Below are 17154 nucleotides of genomic sequence, written 5' to 3' on the forward strand. Positions count from 1 at the left end.
CACAGCGCCAGGGTCCCAGGTTCAATTCCCGCTTGGATCACTGTCTGTGCAGAGTCTGCATGTTCTCTCTTGTCTGCGTGGGTTTCCGCCAGGTGCCCTGGTTTCCTCCCACAAGTCCCGAAAGACGTGCTGTTAGGTGAATTGGACATTCTGAATTCTCCCTCTGTGACCCGAACAGGCGCCAGAGTGCGGCGACTAGGGGCTTTTCACAGTAACTTCATGGCAGTGTTAACGTAAGCCTACTTGTGATAATAATAAAGATTATTATAGAGTACCCAATTCTTTTTTTTTTTCCCCCAATTAAGGGGCAATTTAGCGTGGCCAATCCATCTACCCTGCACATCATTTTTTGAGTTATGGGGGCGAGACCCACGCAGACACAGAGAGACTGTTCAAACTCCACACAGACAATGACCCGGGGCTGGGATCGAACCCAAGTCCTCGGCACCGTGAGGCAGCAGAGCTAACCCTGGAATTTAACCCTGAAAAGTGTGAAGTGACACACTTTAGAAGGATACATTTGACAAGGAAATATTCAATGAATGGCCTGACACTGGGAAGTTCCGAGGAACAAAGGGACCTTGGCGTGTTTGTTCATAGATCTCTGAAGGCAGAAGGGCAGGTTAATAGGGTGGTGAAAAAGGCACATGGGACACTTGTCTTGATCAATCAAGGCATACGTTACAAAAGCAGGGAGGTCATGTTGGAGTTGTATAGAACTTTGATGAGGCCTCAGCTGGAGTACTGTGTGTAATTTTGGTCGCCACATTATAGGAAGGATGTGATTGTACTGGAGGGGGTACAAGAAGAGATTCGCCTGGACGTTGCCTGGGATGGGACATTTAAGTCATGGAGAGGTTGGACAGACTTGGGTAGTTTTCGCTGGAACAGAGAAGACTGAGGGGCGACCCGATCGAGGTGCACAAGATTATGAGGGGCATGGACAGGGTGGGTAGGGAGCAGCTGTTCCCCTTAGTTGAAGGGTCAGTCATGAGGAAACACAAGTTCAAGGTGAGGGGCAGGGAGTTTAGCGGGGGATTTTTACCCAGAGGGTGGTGATGATCTGGAATGCACTGCCTGGGAGGGTGATAGAGGCAGGTTGCCTCATATCCTTTAAAAAAGGACCTGCATGAGCACTTGGCACGTCTTAACATTCAACGCCAAGTGCTGGCAAATTGAATTAGGTAGGTAGGTCAAATGTTTTTCATGTGTCAGTGCAGATTCGATGTGCCAAAGGGCCTCTACTGCACTGTATTTTACTGTCAGGGTTACTCTAGGTTCTCGGTCCGATGTTGGACCTTTTCACCACTACATCGTGCTGTTAAGAAAAATAACCTCAGAAAATATTATGCACAGCCATTTTAACAGACGAGGCAAAATCAGGGCTGCAATGTATTGGGGGCGGGATGTGGCAGATGTAATCAAGCAACGATTACATTTGCCACGGGACCTTGAACTTTTGAAACAGTAAGTCACAGGAAATCAGAGGCACACTTCTGAACAGAACAAAGATGTTCAGCAAAGCAGTTGCCCTATTTGTATTCAAATTTCCCCACCCAGTGCATTTTCCCCCCCAGAGGAATAGAGGTAGCAAAAGGAAGGGTGGATCTGGAGGGATCCTGCGGTTTATCAAAAGTATGCCCTTAATGACTCCTAATTACGCCTTCCTTATTTGGATCGGTTTTGATCGCAAGGCAACAAAAAACAAATCAAGACGTCATTCACAACAGGTAACAAATGACAAACTAAAACTGACAATAAAGGGAATTACTAAAGACAGACGTGATATGGCCAATAACCAAGATATAAATGTGATTCTAATTTATGAAAGAAGAAGGGCCAGAGGATAACTATAGGCCCGAGTTGGAATGATTAGTGGGTGGAGAAAACGTGTCCCAACAGGAGGATGGAAAGAATTTTGTAGAAACTAAATGGGAAAAAAAGTAGATAGATCATATTCGACTCCTTTAAATCTACTGAATTCCCTGGTTAACCAATGCTCCACATTCATGAATTTTTAGATTGACCTACCATAAAGGAAATGCTAAGTCATGAAACTGGAGAAAGGAGACAAATCCTGGCAGTCCCAAACATATTGGTAACAGTCCACAACAAATTACACAGAAGGTGAATCTGGAGATTTGTTTTAGTAGAACAACACCCTAAAATTGTCAGAATATGCTGATGTGATCTTAGGACGCACAGCTCAAAAGATGGAGCACAAATCCCAGGCCATGATTCTGTTCACATAAATCACTAGGACACTCTCACCTTCAATATTCGGCACAGCTCTGGATATCAAATCACCTGGAAAGAGAAGAACGAGAACACATTGCTTCTCGGAGTAAGTGCAGTGATGATGAGGAAACGCTGCAGACACTGGATTTTTGTTCAAAGCGGGTTTGATATTCAAGATCCCAAAAGGGAATAAGTAGCTACAGGGATGAGTACATGGTTTCAAATAAGACACTACTTTTTAAAAAAAAATTTAGAGCACCCAATTCATTTTTCCAATTAAGGGGCAAATTTAGCGTGGCCAATCCACCTAGCCTGCACATCTTTGTGTTGTGGGGGCAAAACCCCACAAGACACTACTTTACCCACAATGTGAGATCGTGGAACAGTTTAACTACAAGAGAATGTAATACAACTTGTATTTAAATCTCAAGGCATTTCACAGGAACATCAAACAAAAAGGGACATCAAACCACCTAAGGAGTTGTTAGGGCAGATGACCAAAAACGGAGATCAAAGATGGGGACATTAAAGAACATCTTAAAAAGGAACGATGAGGGCAGCACGGTGGCACAGTGGTTAGCATTGCTGCCTACGCCGCTGAGGACCCGGGTTCGAATCCTGGCCCTGGGTCACTGTCCGTGTGGAGTTGTCACATTCTCCCAGTGTCTGTGTGGGTTTCACCCCCACAATCCAAAGATGTGCAGGCTAGGTAGATTGGCCACACTAAATTGCCCCTTAATTGGAAAAAATAATTGGGTACTCTAAATTTTTTTTTTTTTTTAAAAAGGAACGATGGAGGAGCTTCAGGAGGGAATTCAAGAATTTAGGGACTCAGCAGCTGAAGGTATGGTCACAGATGGCAACAGGTCAGAATTGGAGGAGCACAGATATCAAAAGGTTGGAGAGGTTAAGGTAGGAAGGGTCAAGGTCCTGCAGGTATTTGAAAACAAAAAGAGTGAACATTTTAAAACCGAGACGTTGCTTAACTGGGAGCCAATGCAAGTCAACAGGACAAGTGATGGTAAACAGGACTTGGGACAAGGTAGGACATGGGTAACAATAACCTATAGTTTACAGAGGGTACATGTGGAAGGCCAGCCAGGTGAGTCCAGAGAAAAAGAAGTGGGTGAGAGATTCAGCTAAAGGTGAGCTGAGGCAGGGTAGGAATATGATGATGTTTCTATGTTTTGGAGGAGGAAATAGGCAGTCTGAGTGATGGACAGTGCAACTTTTCAGCTGACTACATTGAAGTTCTCGGCTCCCAAGCATTTGGGGTAGCAGGGCAAGAGGAGGAAGCGAGAGAGAGCAAAAGAAAGAGAGCAAAAGAAAGAGAGCAAAAGAAAGAGAGCAAAAGAAAGAGAGCAAAAGAAAGAGAGCAAAAGAAAGAGAGCAAAAGAAAGAGAGCAAAAGAAAGAGAGCAAAAGAAAGAGAGAGTCATGAGGTACCCAAGTAACTTTATTGGTAAATCACGGGGGAAAAAATCATTCCTGCCTGGATCTAACCCAAATGCCTCAAGGATTCAAGCAATCATTTCACAGGATGGACTTGAAATTCAATCCAGATTTTTGCCTCCTCTAGGCATTACTACTAGAGAGAGTTGTAAGTTAACAGACAGGCGAGCACTGATTCACAGTGAAAATATCAAGCCGACTTTGCTCTTTTCAGAGGCTAATGGAACGGCGTCTGCTGTGTATTTCCGGCATTACACCACCCCATCCCCTCAGGAGACATTGTGCATCAGTGGTAGAGAAGGGCAACAAAAAGATGGTTTACAGCCTGAAATCATTGTTGTATGAAAAACCAGAGTGTCTTAGGTTTGCATTCACTGGAAACACCCATGGACTTGAGGGGCGATCAGATCCAGGTATTTATTATGAAAGATAAGACAACAAAAGTAGATGGTGCACTCAAGTTAATGATTATAGATAATGCCTGGGGCCACGCGTTTAATTTGAGAAAACAGATAGATTGGGTGTCTGAAGTTTCAATTTCCCCCGGAGGTTGACTGAACACGGAGCAGGAGTCTGCAAAGAACTCGGGAGCCACAGTGGGCTCACTTGCCTCATTCTACACAGTCCTTCAAGACAGCAACAGATAGACTTTTGTGTACAGAAAATGAAGAATTATAGCTAGAACCTCCTGGGGTTTTCTTGATTGCCCATCAGGGACCAGAGGAATATTTTTGTCAGACAACCACTTTTTGCCTCTAACAGGACGCAGAGGTGGAAGAGGGATGGTGGATAGATACAGGTGAAATAAGTCAAAAGAAGAAGTATGAGCAAACATTTTAGGGAGAAATGACCCAAAACTACAGGATTCACAAGCATGAAACATTCGGGAAAGTCCGAGGTGGTAGGAATATCTGGTGTACACTTCCATTTGAGATTTTGCCATTATGCAGGAGCTTGGAGAACATTTTGAAAGCAGTATTTTGTGGGGCACTGGCTCTCCTCATATGTGGACAGATAGACTTTTCATAGAACTTACAGGGCAGAAGGAGACCATTCGACCCATCGAGTCTGCACCGGCCCTTGGAAACAGTACCCCACCGCCACCCAATCCTGGTAACCCCACCTAACCTTTTTTGGACACAGGGGAAGAATTCAGAATGTCCAATTCACCTAACAGCACATCTTTCAGGACTTGTGGTAGGAAACTGGAGCACCCGGAGGAAACCCACGCAGACACGGGAAGAACGTGCAGACTCCGCACAGACAGTGACTCAAGCAGGGAATCGAACCTGGGACCCTGGAGCTGTGAAGCATACAGTGCTTTAAAAAATTTTTTTTAAAGAGTACCCAATTATTTTTTCCAAGGGGCAATTTAGCATGTTCAATCCACCTACCCTGCACATCTTTGGGTTGTGGGGGCGAAACCCACGCAGACACGGGGAGAACGTGCAGACTCCGCACAGACAGTGATTCAAGCCGGGAATCAAACCTGGGACCCTGGAGCTGAAAAACAAACAGTGCTAACCACTGTGCTACCATGCCACCCCGACCTCCTGTTATATGTTTCTTTTTTTTTAAATATAAAATTTAAAGTACCCAATTCATTTTTTCCAATTAAGGGTAATTTAGCATGGCCAATCCACCTACCCTGCACATTTTTTTTTGGTTGTGGGGGTGAAACCCATGCAAACACTGGGAGAATGTGCAAACTCCACAAGGACAGTGACCCAGAGCCGGGATCAAACCTGGGACCTCAGCGCCGTGAGGCAGCAATGTTAACACAGTGCCACCGTGCTGCCCTCTGTTGTACATTTCTAATCCCACGGAATCATTTGACAAGATTTTGGGATTCTGAGCGAGTTTGGCTGCTTTTCCAGATACAAGCTCAATACGACAAAGAGTGAGACCCGATTGGCTCCTGAGGGCAGGTGGCTCTGGGGGGCAGGAGGGGTGTTTTGGGCTCCCGTTCTGCTTGGCAAGAAAAAGCTTTTCATTTCTGGGGACCCATGTGGTACGGGGCTGGGTCCAGCTTCACAAGTTAAATCTGGTAGTGGAGGGGATGAGAGAGGTGTTTAAAAGATGGGACAGGGTGCCGCTACCTCTGCCAAGAGTCCAGACAATAAAGATGGTGATCCTGCCAAGGTTCCTTTTTGTATTCCAGAATCTTCCAATCTTTTTGACCAAATCTTTTTCCAAAAAGGTTAATAGGCTTATTCGGAGTTGGGTGGGCAGGGAGGATTCCCTGTATTAAGACAGTTTATCTGGAGAGGGATAGACTTGGCTCTCCCGAACTTTCAGAGTCACGACTAGGCTGCCAATATGGTCATGGTCCAGAAATGGGTGATAGACCAAGGTTCGGTGCGGTGCAGGATGAGGAGGCCTCATTTAAAGAGACCCCCCTCAAGGGCACTGGCTTCAGCTCCTCTGCCGTTCTCACCGAGCCAGTGGTAGTTTTTACTCTAAAGGTGTGGAATCAGTGCTGGCTACATTTTGACTTGGTGAGCACGTATAGAAAGGCCCCAATCTGTGGTAACCATAGATTTGTCCCAGCGAGATTGGATGCTAGGTTTAGGGAGTGGGACTGTTTGTGAATCAAATGCTTCGAGGACCCGTTTCTGGGTGGGAAATATGTGGCCTGGCTGAGTTGACGGAGCCTTACCAATTTCCCAACAGTAATGGATTCAGATACCTCCAAATCAGGGCCTTTTTGAGAAAGGTTTGTTCCTTTCTGAGGATGATATGGGGAATGGCAAGATCTCGGATGTGTATGCCGAGCTGGCCAAGGAGGAGGATTGGGTTGCGAGGATGGATTTGGGAAGAAGCGCTGCGTAGGATTAATGCATCCTTGTCATGTGCCAGACATTCAGTTTAAAGTTGCACATATGATGCTGGCAAGGCTGAGCCAATTCTTCCCAAAAATGGTTGATCAGTATGCACAATGTGCCAGGTTCCCTGCCAATCATGCCCACATGTTGTGGTCCTATCCAAAGTTGGTGGGGAGTCATAGAACATAGAACAGTACAGCACAGAACAGGCCCTTCGGCCCTCAATGTTGTGTCGAGCATTGTCCGAAACCAAGATCAAGCTATCCCATTCCCTGTCATTCTGGTGTGCTCCATGTGCCTATCCAATAACCGCTTGAAAGTTCCTAAAGTGTCCGACTCCACTATCACAGCAGGCAGTCCATTCCACACCCTACCCACTCTCTTAAAGAACCTACCTCGGACATCCCTCCTACCCCGAACCTTACAGTTATTTGCCCTTGTAACAGCTACAGCCACCCGAGGAAATAGTCTCTGAATGTTCACTCTATCTATCCCCCTCATCATCTTATAAACCTCTACTAAGTCGCCACTCATCCTCCCTCGCTCCAATAAGAAAAGCCCTAGCTCCCTCAACCTTTCCTCATAAGACCTACCCTCCAAACCAGGCAGCATCCTGGTAAATCTCCTTTGCACCCTTTCCAATGCTTCCACATACCAATGCTTCCACATCCTTCCTATAATGAGGTGACCAGAACTGCACACAATACTCCAAATGTGGTCTCACCAGGGTCATGTATAGTTGCAGCATAACCCCACGGCTCTTAAACTCAAGCCCCCTGTTAATAAACGCTAACACACTATAGGCCTTCTTCATGGCTCTATCCACTTGAGTGGCAACCTTCAGAGATCTGTGGACATGAAGCCCAAGATCTCTCTGTTCCTCCACATTCCTCAGAACCCTAGCGTTGACCCTGTAATCCGCATTCAAATTTTTTCTACCAAAATGAATCACCTCACTCATCAGGGTTAAACACCATCTGCCATTTTTCGGCCCAACTCTGCATCCTATCACTGTCTCTTTGCAGCCTACAACAGCACTCCACCTCATCCACTACTCCACCAATCTTGGTGTCATCAGCAAATTTACTGACCCACCCTTCAGCCCCCTCCTCCAAGTCATTGATAAAAATCACAAATAGCAGAGGACTCAGCACTGGTCCCTGTGGTACATCTCTGGTAACTGGTCTCCAGTCTGAACATTTTCCATCCACCACCACCCTCTGTCTTCTATGTGATAGCCAGTTACTTATCCAATTGGCCAAATTTCCCTCTATCCCACACCTCCTTACTTTCTTCATGAGCCGACCATGGGGAACCTTACCAAATGCCTTACTAAAATCCATGTATACGACATCAACTGCTCTACCTTCATCTACACACTTAGTTACCTCCTCAAAGAATTCAATCAAATTTGAGGCAAGACTCGCCCTTCACGAATCCGTGTTGACTATCCCAGATTAAGCTGCATCTTTCCAAATGGTCATAAATCCTATCCTTCAGGACCTTTTCCATTAACTTACCGACACCGAAGTAAGACTAACTGGCCTATAATTACCAGGGTCATTCCTATTCCCTTTCTTGAACAGAGGAACAACATTCGCCACTCTCCAGTCCTCTGGCACTATCCCCGTGGACAGTGAGGACCCAAAGATCAAAGCCAAAGGTTCTGCAATCTCATCCCTTGCCTCCCAAAGAATCCTTGGATATATCCCATCTGGCCCAGGGGACTTGTCGACCCTCAGGTTTTTCAAAATTGCTAATGCATCCTTCCTCAGAACATGTACCTCCTCCAGCCTACCCATTTGTATCACACTCTCATCCTCAAAAACATGGCCCCTCGCCTTGGTGAACACTGAAGAAAAATATTCATTCAATGCCTCTCCTATTTCTTCTGACTCCATGCACAAGTTCCCACTACTGTCCTTGACCGGCCCTAACCTCACCCTGGTCATTCTTTTATTTCTCACATAAAAAAAAAAGAGTAAAAAGCCTTGGGGTTTTCCTTGATCTGACCCGCCAAGGACTTCTCATGCCCCCTCCTAGCTCTCCTAAGCCCTTTTTTTTTTTAAGCTCATTCCTTGCTACCTTGTAACCCTCGAGCGACCCAACTGAACCTGGTTTTCTCATCCTTACATACGCTTCCGTTTTCCTCTTGACAAGACATTCAACCTCTTTTGTGAACCATGGTTCCCTCACACGGCCATTTCCTCCCTGCCTGACAGGGACATACCTACGAAGGACACGCAGTATTTGTTCCTTGAACATGCTCCACTTTTCATTTGTGCCTTGCCTTTCCCTGACAGTTTCTGTTCCCATCTTATGCTCCCTAATTCTTGCCTAATCGCATCATAATTACCCCTCCCCCAATTATAAACCTTGCCCTCCTGTATGGCCCTATCCCTCTCCATTGCAATAGTGAAAGACACGGAATTGTGGTCACTATCTCCAAAGTGCTCTCCCACAAACAAATCTAACATTTGGCCCAGTTCATTACCCAGTACCAAATCCAATGTGGCCCCTTCCTCCTGTCGGCCGATCCACATATTGTGTCAGGAAACCCTCCTGCACACACTGTACAAAAACTGCCCCATCCGAACTGTTCGACCTATAGAGGTTCCAATCAATATTTGGAAAGTTAAAGCCACCCATGACAACTACCCTGAGATTGCCACACCTATCCATAATCTGTTTTGCAATTTCTTCCTTCACATCTCTATTACTATTTGGGTGCCTATAGAAAACTCCTAACAACGTGACCGCTCCTTTCCTATTTCTAACTTCGGCCCATATTACCTCAGTAGGCAGATCCCCTTCGAACTGCCTTTCTGCAGCCGTTAAACGATCCTTGATTAAAAATGCTACTCCTCCACCTCTTTTACCACCTTCCGTACTCTTACTGAAACATCTATATCCCAGAACTTCCAACAACCATTCCTGTCCCTGTTCTAATCATGTCTCCGTAATGGCCACAACATCGTAGTCCCAAGTACCAATCCACGCTCCAAGTTCACCTACCTTATTCCGGATGCTCCTCACGGATGTATTGTCTCAGATGTTGGGAATGGTGGTCATGCCTTCTCCATGGGTAGCTATTTTTGGAATATCTGAAGATACGGGTGCCTCAGTGGGGAAAGAGGCCAATGCTGCGGCTTTCGCCTCCGTTAGCCCGGAGAGAATTTTGCTAAACTAATGGTCCTCTGATCCACCAAGTATCAGGTCTTGGGTGAGGATCTTGCCGAGTCTCTTCATTTGGGGAGAATTAAGTTTGCCATTAGAGGATTCTCCAGGAGGTGGAAGCTGTTCATCTATTTTTTCCAAAAGTATTAGAACTTCAACAGGGGGTGGGGTATAGCAACTATTGGTTATCAAGGGGTAGAGGGCTTTTTTATTTTGATTGAAAAAAATCTTTGGGGATGTATTTGTATTTAGTGGGGGAGGGGGGTCCGGTTGTGTTATATTAAAAAAGCAGTTCTTTTTCAAAGTAATTGTAACAGTAGTTGTAAAATTAGTGAACACTTGACAGACAGCTTCTTCCTGGTGAGTTGCTGTTCATAATCATGGGGAACTACTCACAAAGGTGGAGAGTGCCTCCATTAAACTGCTTTTAAGGAGATGGTAAATTATTCAGCATGAACAATTCATACCTCAAAAGGATACTGCACCACTGATTTACTCCAGGAAATAGTGAGGAAGATCAGTGAAGCTGCCGCAGTTACACTCATTAAAAAAGTTTCCAGCAACACTGCTCCGAAACTAGTCCAGAATTTGGGGTAATTGACAGGATGAACCCACCTGAACTGTAGACGGCAATACTGCACGATCAGATAATAATCTACACAACACTAAATGCAGGTACTTTTCAAGTTATAGCCCATGAATAAAAGGGACAGTAGCAACATGGATACAAAATGGCTGAATAATAGGAAACAGAAAGTAACAGGGCATTTTCACAGTAACATTATTGCAGTATCAATGTATGCCTACTTGTGACAATAATAAATATTATTTTATTATCTGCTCTTCAGGCTGGAGGAAGGTTTGCAGTGGTGTTTCCCAGGCATCTGTATTGGGACCCTTGCTTTTCCTGATGTATGAAATGATCTTGATGTGCAGGGGACAGTGTAGAACTTCAAAATGATATAGTCAAGTTGATGGAGTGGGCAGATTGGTGGCAGATGAAGTTCAAGGCGGAGAAATGGGAGGTGATGCACTTTGGTAGGAAGAACATGGAGAGACAATATAAAATGAGGGGTAAAATTCTTAAGGGGTGCAGGAACAGGGAGACCCAGGCGCACGAGTCATTACATGTGGAGAGAGCAGTTAATTAAAACATACAGTATTCTAGGCTTTATCAATAGGGGCATAGAGTACAAGAACTAGGAGGTGATGCTGAACTTGTACAAGACACGAGTTAGACTTCAGCTGGAATATTGTGCACAGTTCAGGACGCCACACTATAGGATGTGAATGCATTGGAGAGTGCAGAACAGGTTGACAAAAATGGTTCCAGGGATGAGAAACTCAGTTATGGAGTGGTCGGGACGGTTCTCCTTGGGAGGGAAGGCAGCTAAGATGGGATTTCATAGGGACGTTCCAAATCATGAAGGGGCTGGGTAGAGTTGATTGGGAGAAACTGTCCCCACTCAGAAAAGGATCAAGAGCGAGAGGGCCCAGATTGAAAGTGATTTGCAAAATAATGAGAAAAACGAGTGGTTGGGGTCGGGAATGCACTGCCTGGAAGTGTGGTGGAGGCAGCTCAATCAAGGCATTCAAGATGATGATTTGAATAGAAACAATGCTCAGGGAGGGTGGGGGGGGGGGGGGGGGGGGGGGGGGGGGGGGGAAGTAAAAAGGCAGCGGAATGATACTAAGTCATGATGCTCATTTGGAGAGCCAGTACCAATATGATGGGCCAAATAGCCTCCTTCTGCACTGTAACAGTTAAGGTGGTCTTATGAGGAAAGCTTGGCAAGGTTAGGGCGGCACAATAGCACAGTGGCTAGCACTGCTGCTTCACAGCTCCAGGGTCCCAGGTTTGATTCTTGGCTTGGGTCACTCTGAGGAGTCTGCACTTTCTCCCCATGTCTGTGTGGGTTTCCTCCGGGTGCTCCGTTTTACTCCCACAGTCCAAAAGATGCACAGGTAAGGTGGATTGGACGTGCTAAATTGCCCTCAGCGTTCAAAAAGGTTAGGTGGGGTTACTGGGATAGGGTGGAGTTGTGGTCAAGTAGGGTGCTCTTTCCAAGGGCCGGTGCAGACTTGATGGGCCGAATGGCCTCTTTCTGCACTGTAAATTCTATGATTGGGCGAAGAGCAGTGTTTTTCAACCCCCCAAACCGGACAAGCCAACCTGCTGACATTTGCGACCCACACTACTTTTGCTTACCTTTAAAGCCTGCTTGGCCCTCACGCCAATCAGGATTACAGGAGGGCAACGAGCATATCAGATGCAGACTTCAGCCATCCTTGTGCCATCTTCACCTTTTGCGATTTTTCTAAAAACAATTTAGAGCAACCAATTCTTTTTTTCCCCCAATTAAGGGGCAATTTAGCCTGGCCAATTCACCTACCCTGCACATCTTTGTGTTGTGGGGATGGGACCCACACAGACACTGGGAGAATGTGCAAACTCCACATGGACAGTGACCCAGGGCCGGGATCGTACCTGGGTCCTTGACGCCGTGAGGCAGCAGTGCTAGCCATTGCGCAAGCCCTCATCTTTGTGATAACAGAAAATTCGGCCTCACACTTGTAGGTCATTGTGCAGGGCAATAGCAACAGAATTCTCGTTTTACTCAGCATTGGATACTCCTGGGAGATGCTATGCCAGAATGCCGAGATTCTGGCCAAAAGATACACTGCTTATTGGTACCGTTCGCCTTCTTTTGTTTGCAAGAAAACGATTCATCTGCACAGACCTCTTGCCTTGTTTACCAGCAGCTTGAAAATGGAAGTAGCTCTCCTCCGCGATTTAGCGCCAAAAGCACATGCATACAGGGTGCTTGACAAAGTGTATGTGCCGGGCGCATAACCTGCTCATTGCTGCCGCTTCTGGACTGCATGCACCCTCATTTTCTTCTTTTAAAAAATAAAATAAAATTTAGAGTACCCAATTCATTTTTTTTCCAGTTAAGGGGCAATTTAGCATGGCCAATCCACCTTGCCTGCGCATCTTTGGCTTGTGGGGGCGAAAATAACGCAAACATGGGGAGAATGTGCAAACACCACACGGACAGTGACCCAGAGCCAGCATCGAACCTGGGATCTCGGTGCCGTGAGACAGCAGTGCTAACCACTGCGCCACCGTGCTGCCCCCTCATTTTCTTCGTACTTAAAAGACGGTAGCGACTGCCATTCTCAATAAACGCACCAGTAGCGTCCGTTGGGCGCTTCTCCCGCGATCAGGACCACCGCAACTGATCATTCCACGGCCCTCTCAACACCCGCCCGCGGGTCCCAACCCGCTCTTTGAGAAATCCCTGCACTTGAGTTTAGAAGAGTAAAACCTGCAAGATCCTGGGGGGTTACTGACAGGGTGATGTGGAGAGGATGTTTCCTCTTGCTGGAGAATCTGGAACGAGGGGGACACTGTTTTAAATGAGCGACCAATATTTTTCATTTTTAAACAGAGATGAGAATTCTTCTTCAATTCTTTTCTCTCCGAGGGTCATGAGTCTCTGGAACTCTCTTCCTCAAAATAAGTGGATGCAGAGTCTTTGAATATTTTAAAAGGCAGCACTAGATAGATTCTCGATTAATGGGGCGAGTGAAAGGTTATCAGGGGTCGGCAGGAATGTGGGGTTGAGGTTACACTCAGATCAGCCATGATCCTTTTGAATAGCGGAGCAGGCGAGGGGCTGAGTGGCCGACTCCTAATTCAGATGTAATAATCCTGAGATTCTATGAAACTGTGGAAAGCTTATTTCTCAAAGATCATTCACTTTCAAAACATCAATAAACCAGAGATCGATCAGATCTAGTCCTGTGATCATAAAGCAAGTCTCATTTGTCAATAAGGCTAGTTTTAGAACGGGAATCACTAACATTGTCACCCCAAAGTCAGTCCACTGGCAATGTAAATAAAGTGGCACTTCAAGGCAGCAAGCATTGCTAAAAGAGCAGGTTTCAGTCCAACAGTAGTATAAAACTGGAAACAGCTGGTCATGTGGCCAAGAGGTTGGCTGAGGTGCTTCATGATGCAGTAGAAACAATGTGCAACATAATCAGGGCATTTGCTGCACCGATAAGACAACTAGTATTCTAGAGTCACTTCAAGCTCCGGCAACATCATAGCAGTATATTGGATTGAAGCATCTCAGTGCAACTTGATCGGTATTGACATGACCATTTTGAAAGTCTGTAACATTTCTTTGACTGTATTGAAGCACCTCAGAGTGCAACATGGATGTAGGTGGAAAGCCTGAATATTACTACACTGTGTAATGGCAATTTTGAAATGTTTCTAATGTTCTTTCAGATATTTTAGGAATAAAGTATAATTTTTGCAACAAAAAAAAAAGCAGTTTTCAGAAAGCAAGCACATCAACATTCTTTAAAGTACACCTGTGGTAAATAACTCGCATTATCCAAGGTAATGACTCGCAAAGTCAGTGCTCATCTTACTCAAATGGGAGGCAACAATAACACAATTTACAAAAGGAAACAATGTTAACTGAACAACATTAACCACTAATGTGAGAATCATTTAGTGAACATGGTAAAGACAAGAACATTAACTTTAATTACTTTACTTCCCCACACATGATATTTAAAACAAAATAAATCCTTACCAAAGTCATTTGATTTTAAATCACTTGTGCTTCCCTCCCTTGCTTTGTTCTCCATGTCTTCAATCAAACAGCTACTTTCCATAGTCTTGTCTAACCACTTCTTGGAAACATCAGACTTGAAATGCTGATCTCTGGCAGCCTGCTGGAGAACAAAAACATCCAGCATCTTCAACCCGGAGCATTTATTTGGGAGGAAGCACTTTAACATGACACTCTCCATATCTCATTAAAATGAAGCACAGCACATGATTTGACTATCAATTGCAACTGAGCGCAATCACCTTGCTGATGACATTATCTTTGTTGAAGAAAGCAGATCACTTATTTAAATCAAATCTTCTTTGTCTGCCCATTGTGATAAGTATATTGCCTGGCTGAAAAACACTACCAGACTTAATTAGAACTTAAAATCCCGACACGGACAAAAAGAAACTCAAGACAATGCACTGAATGTTTTGAGGCCCGTCTGTCTCAAACCTATATGATTGAACCACAAGCCTTAATAAACATACACCCTGCTAATGAGAGTACTGTACTGCCATCTGGATTAGCAGAGTTCAAGACCCTTGCAGTGCTTATGGACAAGACTGATCCCATCTGCAATGATCACAGGGCCCCTTTAATTCCATTTCCAGATGGCCAAAAAAAAAAAATGACCGGTACCGTTGCTCATTTGCAACTCCAGATGCCACTGGTAATTGAGTTACCTATATTTGCCAGAAGCAACAATTTAAAAAATAATGTTTTGGTGATGTGTTCATTTCAACAACAAACTAAGTTTTTGAAAGATCGGTGTGCTAACTCACTCTATGGTACTGTACCTCTCACATCTGCTATCTTTAGCAGCTTCTGTGCTGTGCAGACAGCAGAAAGATTTACTTCAGCTGCTCCCAATTCCAAACATTAAACCACTCTGCATATCAAAAGGACTCATCTGTGCGTGCAGCATTTTCTCATTTGTTTTACATAATTTAAAAAAGGCCTTCCTCCCCCACTAATTTGCTCCCCGCCTCTCCTGAAGCATTGGCGACTGCTGTAGCACAGTTTTTATTATGGCAGGCAAGTAGAGTCAGAGAATGGCACAGGAGGCCAGAGCTATCCAATTAGTCCCACCCATCGACATGTCCAGGCTTGTGTGCAGCTTGGGGTAAGTTTGGATGGCCTTTTCAACAGTAGCAGGCATCACAGCCCAGTTTTGTCTTGAACACGTATTTCCCAGCAGAGTCACAGGATCATGATCAGGAGTGGCTGATTTTTGATCCTGTAGGGGTATCAAAGCAAGACCTCAGCCACTAAACCTGGGACTTTTCTATTCTGGATGGTATATTTCACAAGACATATTGTAACAGAATGGACTAGCCCAGGACAAAACGGAGGTCAGTTGAGATTATTCTTCCATGTATTATGTTTCGCATGATTCGAGATATCCTTTCCGATGGAGTAACTGAATGGATTTAAAATACCTTTCGGTTTAGAAAATTCACATCAAACGTTACTTTGGTGCTTTTGATGAAAGGTCATCAGTATTTCCAGCATTTGTTATTGTGCTGCCTTGGCATATTGGAATTCAGTCACAAAGTTTTTTTAAAATAAATTTAGAGTCCCCAATTCATTTTTCCAATTGAGAGGCAATTTAGCGTGGCCAATCCACCGAGCCTGCACATCTTTGTTTGTGGGTGGAAACCCACGCAAACGTGGGGAGAATGTGCAAACTCCACACGGACAGTGACCCAGAGCCAGGATCGAACCTGGGACCTCGGCGCCGTGACGCTGCAGTGCTAACCACTGCCCAAAACACTTTACAACTGATAGATTAAAGCACAAATGCCACAAACAATTTGCACACAGCAAGGTTCCATAAACATATGAATAAATGCGAATGAATGAACAGATAGGACAGCATTGGTCAATGAGGGTTTTTTATCAAAACACTGGATCTCTGAACAATGCCAAGGAACAGCTCACCTTTTTGTTACTCTTTCATGGGATGTCAGCATCGCTGGCATTTATTGTCCGTCCTTCACAGTAACTTCATTGCAGTGTTAATGTAAGCTTGCTTGCGACACTAATAAAGATTATTTATTTAATTGCCCCTTGTGAAGGTGGTGATCGGCCTTCTTGAACCACTGCAGTCCATGTGGTGTAGGTGCTGTTAAACAAAGGCAATTCCTTGTCTGTTTAGCACCTCAGCCAAAAGACATGCCTTACAGACACCACAATTGTCAGAACTCTCACACTAGAAAGGTGAAATTAATGGTGGAGTGTTCAAAATACTCTCTTTTTTAAAAAAAATTTAGAGTACCCAATTCATTTTTTCCAATTAAGGGGCAATTTAGTGTGGCCAATCCACCTACCCTGCACATCAGGGTATCCCAACAGACTGGCCTCTTGGAGTCTTTGCCTCCGTCCCCAACAAAAACAATGCAACTTGAAAGAGATGAAGAATGCAAGCAAGGGTGAAACAAAAAAAAAGGAATAAAAAGGAAAAAAAAACAGGAGAATTGGTGGTGGCAAAGGAAAATAGGTTCTTACTGCAAAAAAGTCACATCAGTCTTGCACACGATGTTGGTCAAGACAGTCGAAAACAGTGGCCAGGATTCGGTGAATCCGGGGGGGGGGGGGGGGGAAGAGGCGTGAATCGGGGGGGGGGGGGAAAGAGGGGAAAGAGGCGCGAATCCCACCATGCCACCGGCTGCCCTATTCGCCGGCGCTGTTTTTCGGGCTGTGGCGGGATTCCCGCCACGCCGGGAGTCGTTGTCAGCACCTCCTCTCTCCTCCCCCCCCTCTCTCCCCCCCCCCCCTCTCTCTCTCTCTCTCTCTCTCCCTTCCCCCCCCCTCTCTCTCTCTCCC

At 45.2% G+C, this 17154-nt stretch overlaps 1 protein-coding gene across 7 annotated transcripts in view; it reads right to left on the reverse strand.

The window, feature by feature from the left end:
- The window catches only part of lima1a (LIM domain and actin binding 1a), a 146887-nt gene that overhangs the window by 37225 nt on the left and 92508 nt on the right, over positions 1–17154 (reverse strand). For 4 of the 7 annotated variants that reach the window (XM_038786542.1, XM_038786543.1, XM_038786544.1 and 1 more), the window contains 2 exons: positions 14305–14446; positions 2272–2307 (listed from right to left, as the gene is read on the reverse strand). In XM_038786542.1, the coding sequence (XP_038642470.1) occupies positions 2272–2307; positions 14305–14446 (178 nt within the window). The remainder of the gene's footprint in view (positions 1–2271; positions 2308–14304; positions 14447–17154) is intronic. The other 3 variants (XM_038786539.1, XM_038786541.1, XM_038786540.1) reach the window with 3 other exon arrangements.

The sequence above is a fragment of the Scyliorhinus canicula genome, chromosome 28, assembly GCF_902713615.1.
Source record: "Scyliorhinus canicula chromosome 28, sScyCan1.1, whole genome shotgun sequence".
Taxonomy (NCBI): Eukaryota; Metazoa; Chordata; class Chondrichthyes; order Carcharhiniformes; family Scyliorhinidae; genus Scyliorhinus; species Scyliorhinus canicula.